This window comes from Neomonachus schauinslandi, chromosome 16 (assembly GCF_002201575.2).
Source record: "Neomonachus schauinslandi chromosome 16, ASM220157v2, whole genome shotgun sequence".
NCBI classification, from domain to species: Eukaryota; Metazoa; Chordata; class Mammalia; order Carnivora; family Phocidae; genus Neomonachus; species Neomonachus schauinslandi.
The window spans coordinates 1,200,140-1,210,790 of record NC_058418.1 but is presented as its reverse complement, the minus strand read 5'-3'; the positions used below and the strand labels follow the sequence as shown (position 1 = coordinate 1,210,790).

General features: G+C 40.6%; 1 protein-coding gene across 1 annotated transcript in view; it reads right to left on the bottom strand.

Annotated features, from left to right (window-relative positions):
- Positions 1-5,275: 5,275 nt before the first annotated feature.
- Positions 5,276-10,651, bottom strand: part of LOC110573650 (zinc finger protein 416-like) — a 7,242-nt gene continuing 1,866 nt past the window's right edge. The window contains exons 2-3 of the mRNA XM_044911328.1: positions 6,005-6,851; positions 5,276-5,753 (exon numbers count right to left, since the gene is read on the bottom strand). Of these exons, the coding sequence (XP_044767263.1) occupies positions 5,276-5,753; positions 6,005-6,851 (1,325 nt within the window). The remainder of the gene's footprint in view (positions 5,754-6,004; positions 6,852-10,651) is intronic.

Here is a 10,651-nt window from a genome sequence, read left to right as displayed (position 1 = left end):
AGCAGGGAGTCTGCTTCTCCCTCTGACCCTCCCCCCTCTCATGCTCTCTCTATCTCATTCTCTCTCTCAAATAAATAAATAAAATCTTTAAAAAAAAAAACACTAAATTTTTACTCACTCCCCCTGATGTTTTAGGTGTATGGTATCATACTTTACATCCTTTTATTTTGTGAATCCCTTGATGATTTTTATAGATATACTTTATTTTACAGCTTTTATGCTTCCTACTTTTCTTACTCTTGCTTCTTTCCTTTCTACCCCTTTTAACATTTCTTGTAAGGCTGGTTTAGTGGTGATGAATTTCTTTAACTTTTGTTTGTCTGGGAAACTCTTTATCTGTCCTTCCATTCTGAATGATAGCCTTGTTTGGTAGACTATTCTTGGTTCAGGTTTTTTCTTTCAGCACTTTAAATATATCATGCCACCCCTTCTGGCCTGCAAAGCTTCTGCTAAAAAATCAGTTGATAGACTTATGGGATTTCCCTTGTTTATAACTGTTTTCTTTTCTCTTGTTGTTTTAAAATTTTTCTTTATCACTACTTTTTGCCATTTTATTTTATTTTTATTTATTTTTTTTTTTTTAAAGATTTTATTTATTTATTCATGAGAGACAGAGAGAAACAGAGGGAGAAGCAGGCTCCCAAGGAGCGGGAAGCCCGATGCGGGACTCGATCCCAGGACCCTGAGATCATGACCTGAGCCGAAGGCAGACGCTCAACCATCTGAGCCACCCAGGCGCCCACTTTTTGCCATTTTAATTACTATGCATTTTGATGTGTACCTCCTTGGGTTGATTTTGTTGGGAGTCTCTCTGTGCCTCCTGGATCTCGATTTCTGTTTCTTTCTGAAGCTCAGGAAGTTCCTGACAAATCCAGAACAGCAAATTCTGATAAATGACTAAGCAACTTCAACAAATGGTCTAAGAATTAGACGATGAAGTGGTTTTAAGTTAGTAGGGACTAGACACATCTACTAAAGGTCATATATATCCATTTGGGATCTGATTGCCTTAAAGAACAGTTTAGGAAAACTGAGAGAACAGGGCACTGACAATATATCTTATGATACTTCAAATATTTTGTTTAAAAAAGTTATTAGGATTACAAAAGAGTCCTTACATTTTGGAAATGCACTCTGAAGAGATTAGGCATTGAACAAGATGTTGGATTATAAGTAAAATAATCTAGTAATATGAGTGGGGATAGAGGAAACAAAAACAGCCAAGAATTGATCAATGTTGAAAGACTAGGGTTGGACTCATAAGGCTTCATGACACATTTCCTTTTATGTATATATCTGAAAATATTCATTGCAAAAGGCAAATATGTCTATCATTTAGGAGGAGTGCATTAAAATGGGCAGAACGGGGTGCCTGGGTGGCTCAGTCGTTAAGCATCTGCCTTCGGCTCAGGTCATGATCCCAGGGTCCTGGGATCGAGCCCCACATTGGGCTCCCTGCTCCACGGGGAGTCTGCTTCTCCCTCTGCCACTCCCCCTGCTTGTGTTCCCTCTCTTGCTGTGTCTCTCTCTGTCAAATGAATAAATAAAATCTTTAAAAATAAATAAAATAAAATGGGCAGAACATTTGGTTTCAGGGGGTAAGCATGTATCAAAACACAAGTTGTATACTTTAAATATGCATAATATAATATAAGACAATTATACTTAAATAAAGCTATTTTTAAAAAATTTTTTTAAAGACTTTATTTTTCAACAGAGAGAGACAGTGAGAGAGGGAACACAAGCAGGGGGAGTGGGAGAGGGAGAAGCAGGCTTCCCGCTGAGCAGGAAGCCCGATGTGGGACTCGATCCCAGGACCCTGGGATCATGACCTGACCCGAAGGCAGACGCTTAACGACTGAGCCACCCAGGCGCCCAAAAAAAGCTATTTTCTTAAAGTAAATGTAATTAAGGATGCCTGGGTGGCTCAGTCGGCTAAGTGTCTGCCTTTGGCTCAGGTCATGATCCCAGCATCCTGGGATCAAGTCCCACATCGGGCTCCTTGCTCAGTGTGGAGACTGCTTCTCCCTCCGCCTGCCACTCCCCCTGCTTGTGCTCTCTCACAAATTAAATAAAATCTTTTAAAAAAGTAAATGTAGGGGCGCCTGGGTGGCTCAGATGGTTAAGCGTCTGCCTTCCGCTCAGGTCATGATCCCGGGGTCCTGGGATCAAGTCCCACATTGGGCTCCCTGCTCAGCGGGGAGTCTGCTTCTCCCTCTGCCTGCCACTCCCCCTGCTTGTACTCTCCCTCTCTCTCTCCCCCTCTGGCAAATAAATAAATAAAATCTTAAAAAAAAAAAAAGTAAATGTAATAAATACTCAAAAATTGTCACTTCCAAATTTTTACTATGTCTTACTCATATATATTCCTGAGGTCATTGATGACTACTGTTATCTGTATGGTGGATATAGAATACAGTGTTGTGCTACTGCATATTTCTTCCCAAATCCATGTTCAGTGACATCATTTTGGCAACCTGAAATTGACTAGGATGGGAGTATATACATGAGAGAAACTGACAAACACTCCAATACAGGGCTTGTTTATTGAATGTCTAGACCAGAAAACGATGGAGAATATGTTAAGAATGTAGATAATGCTCAAAAGTATATAGCCTCTGTGGGTGTTACACTGTGAATAGCACAAAAGAAATTGAGAAGACATTCTTATAGAATTCAAAAACAATACTTCCATTTGGCAGAGGACACATCATTGCTGAAAAATGAGTGTTCCAAAATATGTCTTTTTATTTATTAATAAAAAGTATCAGCCAACATCCATTTTAAAATAAGCAAATTAAAGAAGATAACAAGAGGCAAATAAACATAAAAAATGCTCAACATCATGAAACATCAAAAAAACTGCAATTAAAACTACAGTGAAATGCTATTACACCTCTATTAAAACAGCTAAAATTTAAAAAGACTGACAATATGGAGTATTGGCAAAATTGGAGGAACAGAAGCTCATATACTGTGGGTGGGAACACAGATGGGTATAACCAGCTTAGATCACAGTTCGGCAGTTTCTTAAATATTAAAACATTCACATTCTCTGAAGTATTGGTACAAGAGAAACAAAACACATATTCACATAAAGAATCATATGCCTATGTTCATTGAAGCTTTATTTCTAACAGCACTAACCTGGAAACAACCCAACTGCCCATTAACAGATGAATGGATAAAACAAATAGTGGCATATCCGTAGAGAAGAATACTACTCAAAAATAAGAAGAATAGGGCGCCTGGGTGGCTCAGATGGTTGAGCGTCTGCCTTCGGCTCAGGTCGTGATCCCGGGTTCCTGGGATCGAGTCCCGCATCAGGCTCCCTGCTAGGCGGGGAGCCTGCTTCTCCCTCTGCCTCTGCCTCTCTCTCTCTCTCTCTCTGACTCTCATGAATAAATAAATAAAAAAAAAAAAAAGAAGAAGAACCATTCATATAAGAAACATTGGGGAATCTCAAAATAATTATGCAGTGTGGAAAATATCAGAAAAGAGTACACACTTTATGACTCAATTCATGTAAATTCTAGACAGTTTTTAAAGAAAGGAAATCACTGGATCCCTGTAGGTCTGGTAAAGACAAGGAGAGATTATAAAAAAGCATGAGGTACATCATGGTTGTTCATCATCATGATGATGATGGTTTTATGGGTTTAAATGTGTAACAAAAATTTTCAATTGTTCACTAAATATGTGTAGATTATTGCATGTCAATTATGCCTCAATAAACTCCCCCCAAAAAGTTCAAAATAAAAAATCTGAATCACCCACTTTTTGTAAACCAGGTTTAACAACCCAGTACCGACTCCACTCTATTTTTCCTTATTCCTGAGGAAGAGCAGCCCTGAATCTGTGCAGGAAAAATTGGTGAGCAATGGAAGCTGTTCCAACCTGGGACAAATCGAACACTGGCTGGACCACAAAAGCCACATCCTGGGACAACACGATCTCCATTCTCTGTCTTCATTTCTCTGCCTTCTTTAGAGCAATGGATGACCACTGAGGTGAACAGCCCAGGAAGACAATGAGAATTCACAGAATCTTTAGATTATTTGCTCTGACAATGATTTCAGCTACAGGAGATACACAGCTCTGGAAGTACTGTAATTCCTCACAACCAGAGTCAATGGAAGATTTATGGATGCACTTTCAGAAGAGGCATATATCATCTAGTTTGCTGCAGGCCTCTCCCCTGCCTATTTATTACGTCCAGGATATCAGTACCATTTATGGTTGAAACTGGCTCCTGTAGTCTGATGAGTGATACCAGTCTTCAGAATTATAAACATCAGGACACTTTGCTCCTTTGTAGAACCTGGTGAAAATCTTTCCCTCAATAGTGCTGGGCATCACGTGACACCTTCTGGGAGCAAGAGAATAAATTCATGCCATTCCTAAAGGCACCAGAGCTTGCCAAAAAAAAAGGGACCCTTCCTTAGGGTGTCCTATGGTCTCACAATAGATGGAGGCATCTAGGCCACAAATTAGGACCACGAAGCACTGAACTGGTTCCTAGTCTTGTGCAGCAATGCACATTAGGCCAAAACTGGAATGAGAACTACTCTCTGTCATTGTATTGTCCCCACTGAGCTGCACAAAGTTGGGGCCCCTACACAAGCACGATTCTGTGTTCCACCCAAAACAGTGACTACAACTCCCATGACTAAAGATAGATTAAACAATAAGAACTTTATTGCTGCACAAACCAGAACAATGAGGCAGATCATTACTGGTTGGTGACCTGAAGGCTGGAAAAATCAAGTACAAGTATTAGGTGAAACCAACAGTTTCCATGAAGAAGGTAAGCCTTCCCTGCAAGCCTCCAGCAGAGCCTATTCTTAGCCCAAACTGGGTCATATTCCTACTTAATCCGAAAAGGGAAATCACTGTAAGAGCAAAGACTACTCAAGATTTCCTCCAGGGAACGGGAGAGAACACAAACATCTGCCTTGCCTTAGGCACATTGGGGTGACCAATGAAACACTATACAAGGTAATGGAAGTGGGATGGCTTCTACTAGAGAAACTGGTAGTGATCTAACTCTGGTAAGAGTCCTGGGTGGTTTGGAATGTGCAGTGCAGCTCCTGTAAACCTCACACATGCCTATAAACTCATGGGGAATTTCACCCCTCCAGTTGCTTGCAAGTACGAGGTTTAACTTCAGGCACATGGCTCCCTCACACAAACTATTTAGTGCCATTAGAGTGAACAAGGAGACAGCATGTTTTCTTCAAATCTAAGCCTATTTTCAAGTGTGGACTTCCTGATGCTAAACAACATCAGATGTTGCAGTGAAGGATTTCCCATATTTCCTGCATTCATGGGCCCTCTCCAGGGTGTGAAATTTACGGTGGAGGTTGAGGCTGGAGCGTTGGCTAAAGGATTTGCCACATTTGCTGCATTCATAAGGCCTTTCTCCAGTGTGAACTACCTGGTGTTGAATGAGAACAGATTTTTGCCTAAAGGATTTTCCACACTGGCCACACTCATGAGGCCTTGCTCCTGTGTGAATGCTGCAGTGCTGAATAAGGCTGGTGCTTCGACTAAAGGATTTCCCACGTTCACCACACTTAGAAGGCCTTTCTGCAGTGTGAATTCTTTGGTGTTTAGTGAAAATAGCTCTTCTGCTAAAGCATTTCCCACACTGGCCACACTCAAAAGGCCTTGCTCTACTGTGAATTCGCTGGTGTTCAACGAGGCTGTAGCTTTGTCTAAGAGATTTCCCACATTCAGTGCATTCATAAGGCCTTTCTCCAGTGTGACTTCTATTGTGCCAGTCAAGTTTGGATTTGGATCCAAAAGCTTTCCCACATTCCCCACACTCATAAAGCCTTTCACTGGTGTGAACTCTCTGGTGTCTAATGAGAGGAGCTCTTTGGCTAAAGGATTTCCTACACTGGACACACACATAAGGCCTTACTGTGGTGTGAATTCTCTGGTGTTGAACGAGGGTGAAGCTTTGTCTGAAGAATTTTCCCATTCACTGCACTCATAAGGCTTTTCTCCAGTGTGAGTTCTCTGGTGCCTTATGAGACTGGATTTGCACCCAAAGGCTTTCCCACATTCCTCACACTCATAAGGCCTTTCTCCACTATGGATTCTGCAGTGTTCAATAAGGTTGGAGCACTGACTAAAGGATTTCCCACATTCACCACACATATAAGGCTTTTCTCCAGTGTGAACTCTCTGGTGTATAATGAGGGTAGCTCTTTGCCTAAAAGATTTTCCACATTCACCGCACTCGTAAGGCCTTTCTCCAATGTGGACTCTCTGGAGCTGAACAAGTGAGTACTTGCAGCGAAAAGCTTTCCCATATTTGATGGTCTCATAAACCCTTTTTCTAGTGGAGACTCTTGGGTGATAAACAAGACTTCGTTTGTGGTTCGAGGCTTTCCCATCATGTGATTTGTAATGACTTTTTCCACTATGAAAGGCCTCCCCACACTTGGTGATTTTGTTTGGCTTCTCACTGTTGAAAATGACCTGGTGCTGGAGAAAGCTCCATGTGGCCGGGAACTCCTTTCCAACCTTCCTACAGGTGAAGGGATTCCGTGACATATGGAATATGCAGCTCTTTACAGATGAGGCCCTCTCTACCTCCCTTTGCTCTGCAGTGTAATGCTTCTGAAGCTGGTGTAGGTTTGCACATGCTCCATCCAAGTATAGTTTCTGCCCAGGTAGATCAGCCTGGTGCAAAATGTCTTTCAGGATTGGGACACATTTCTCACAGGGGTGAGTCTTCTGGTTGGATGGACCTGCCTTTGGAGTCCTGACCCGTGACAAAACTTCTCCAGAAACGCTCTGTTCAAAAGGTGCCTCTTCATCCTCCATCCCATGCCAACAAACTGAAAAAAGAGAAATACTGATGAATCATGCTGACTATGCGGGAGAGTATTCATCATGCTTTTTTTTTCAGCTATCTGTATAATATGATCTTTTCACATCTTTTAAAACCTTGATGGTAGAGGAGACAATGACCTGAACAATACTACAGACCAAAGGGAGCTAACACACATATACAGAACATTCCATTGAACAGCAGCAGAATACATATTCTACTCAAGAATGCAGGGAAAAGTAACTAGGATAAATCATATGGTAGGCTACAAAACAAGTCTTAACAAATTTAAGAAATCTGAAATCATATAAGTATCTTTCCTGACCAAATACAATGAAAAGTAGGAATTAATAACAGGAGGAGAATTGGAAAATTCACAAATATGTGGGAATTAAAGAACACACTCTTGAACAACCAATGAGTCAAAGATGAAATCAAAAGGGAAATCAAAAAATATCTTGAGATAAATGAAAATAAACAATACCAAAATTTATGGGATCCAGTAAAAGCAGTTCTAAGAGGGAAGGCTATAGCAGATATATATCTACATCAAGAAAAAATGAAAGATCCTAAGTAAACATTCTACCTTCACATCTTAAGGAACTAGAAAAGAACTAAGCCTGATGTTAGCAGAAGGACAGAAATAATAAAGGTCAAAGTGGAAATAAATAAGTCTAGAAGAACAATAGAAAAGATCAAAGCTAAGATGTTTTGTTTTGTTTTTTTAAAGATAAAATTGACAAACCTTTAGACTATGGAAAAAAAGACTCAAATAAAACTAGAAATGAAAGAGAAGACACTAACCCTAACCTCTGTACATCAACAAACTGGATAACCTAGAAGAAAGGGATAAATTCCTAGAAACATACCACCATGAAGAAATAGGAAATCTGAACAAATCAATAATGAGTAAGGACATTTGAGTGAGTAATCAAAAACTTCCCCTTAGGGGCGCCTGGGTGGCTCAGGCATTAAGTGTCTGCCTTCGGCTCAGGTCATGATCCCAGGGTCCTGGGATCGAGCCCCGCATCGGGCTCCCTGCTCGGCAGGAAGCCTGCTTCTCCCTCTCCCACTTCCCTTGCTTGTGTTCCCTCTCTCGCTGTGTCTCTGTCAAATAAATAAATAAAACCTTTAAAAAAAACCCAAACTTCCCCTTAAAAACAAAAAACAGGGTGCCTGGGTGGCTCAGTCAGTTAAGCGTCTGCCTTCGGCTCAGGTCAAGATCTCAGGGTCCCGGGATTGAGCCCCACATCAGGTTCCCTGCTCCGTGGGGAGCCTGCTTCTCCCTCTCCCTCTGCCTGCTTCTCCCTCTGCTTGTGCCCTCTCTGCCAAATAAATAAAATCTTAAAAAAACAAAACAAAAAACAACCAAACCTTCCCCCAAAAGAAAAGCATAGGATTTGATGGCTTTACTGATGAATTCTATGAAATATTTAATGTCATTCCTCCTCAAACTCTTCCAAAAAACTGAAGAGAAGGGAACACATCTTAATTCATTTTACAAGGCCAGCATTACCCTCAGACCAAAGCCAGGTAAAGATACTACCACACAAGAAAATTATAGGTCAATATCCCTGATGAACCTAGATGCAAAAATCCTCAAAAAAATACTAGTAACCCAAATTCAACAGCACATTAAAAGGATCATACACCAGGGCACCTGGGTGGCTCAGTCGTTAAGTGTCTGCCTTCAGCTCAGGTCATGATCCCAGAGTCCTGGGATCAAGCCCCACGTTGGGCTCCCTGCTCCGCGGGAAGCCTGCTTCTCCCTCTCCCACTCCCCCTGCTTGTGTTCCCTCTCTCGCTGTGTCTCTCCCTGTCAAATAAATAAACAAAATCTTTTTTAAAAAAATAAATAAATAATACACCATGTCCAACTGGGATTTATCTCTGGAATGCAAAGATGGTTCAACAAACACAAATCAATAAATGTAATATACCACATTAACAAAATGAAGGATAAAAATCATATCACCTCGATAGAAAAGCATGTGACAAAATTCAACATGCTTTCATGATAAAAACTCTCAACAAACTAGGTATAGAAGGAATGTACCTCAACATGATAAAAGTCATATATGATAGGCCCACAGCCAACATCATACTCAATGGTGAAAAGCTGAAAGTCTTTTGGCTAAGATCAGGAACAAGACAAGGATGACCCCTCTTGCCACTTCTATTCAGCATAGTACTGGAAATCCTAGCCAGAGTAATTGGGCAAGAAAAAGAAATAAAAAGCATGCAAATGGGAAAAGAAGAAATAAAATTGTCTCTATTTGTGAATGACATAATCTTTTACACAGAAAACCCAAAGACTGCACCCAAAGCCTGTTAGAATAAATGAATTCAGTAAAGTTGCAGGATACAAAATCAACATACAAAAATCAGCTGCATTTTTATATATTAACAATGAACTGTGAAAAAAAAAAAAGAAATTAAGAAACAATCTCTTTTACAATAGCTTCAAAAAGAATAAAATGCTTAGGAATAAATGTAACCAAAGAGGTGAAAGATCTATACACTGAGAATTATAAAACACTGATGAAAGAAATTAAAGATACAAATAAATGGAAAAATATCCTTGTTCATAGATTGGAAGAATTAATATTCTTTTTTTTTTTTTTTAAAGATTTTATTTATTTGACACAGAGAGAGGGAACACAAGCAGGAGGAGTGGAAGAGGGAGAAGCAGGCTTCCTGTGTAACAGGGAGCCTGATGCAGGGCTCGATCCCAGGACCCTGGGATCATGACCCGAGCAGAAGGCAGATGCTTAATGACTGAGCCACCCAGGCGCCCCAAGAATTAATATTCTTAAAGTCTCCATATGACCCAACACAATCTACAGATTCAAATACCAAGGGCATTTTTCACAGAAGTAGAAAAACAATCCTAAAATTAACACAGAACCATGAAAGACCCTGAATAGCCAAGGCATTCTTGAGCAAGAAGAACAAAACTGGGAACATCACACTTCCTGATTTCAAATTATATTACAAAGCTATAGTAATCAAAACATTATAGACCAACAGAACAGAATAGACAGCACAGAAATAAACCCATAAATATAAGATCAACTAACCTTGACAAGGGGGCCTTTGCAGGGGCTAGGGTAAGGAGGAAATGGGGAAATGATGGTTAAAAGTGATGGTATAAAGTTTCAGTTATTGAGATGAATAAGTCCTGGAGACCTACCATACAGCAGCCTATGGCTAACAATACTGTAATGTGCAGTAGTTCTTCCTTATCCATGAGGGATACATTCCAAGACCCCCAGCAGATACCTTAAACTGCAGATAGTACTGAACCCTATAAATACTACTTTTTTGTGTACATACCTATGATAAAGTTTAATTTATAAATCAGGCACAGTAAGAGATTAACAAGAATAGCTAATAATAGGGGCGCCTGGGTGGCTCAGTCGTTAAGCGTCTGCCTTCGGCTCAGGTCATGATCCCAGGGTCCTGGGAGAAGCCTGCTTCTCCCTCTCCCACTCCCCCTGCTTGTGTTCCCTCTCTTGCTGCGTCTCTCTCTGTCAAATAAATAAATAAAATCTTAAAAAAAAAAAAAGAGGGGCGCCTGGGTGGCTCAGTTGGTTGGGCGACTGCCTTCGGCTCAGGTCATGATCCTGGAGTCCCTGGATCGAGTCCCGCATCGGGCTCCCTGCTCAGCAAGGAGCCTGCTTCTCCCTCTGACCCTCTCCCCTCTCATGTGCTCTCTCTCTCTCATTCTCTCTCTCTCAAATAAATAAATAGAATCTTTAAAGAAAAAAAAAAAAAAAAAAAAAAAAAAAATAAAAAAAAAAAAAA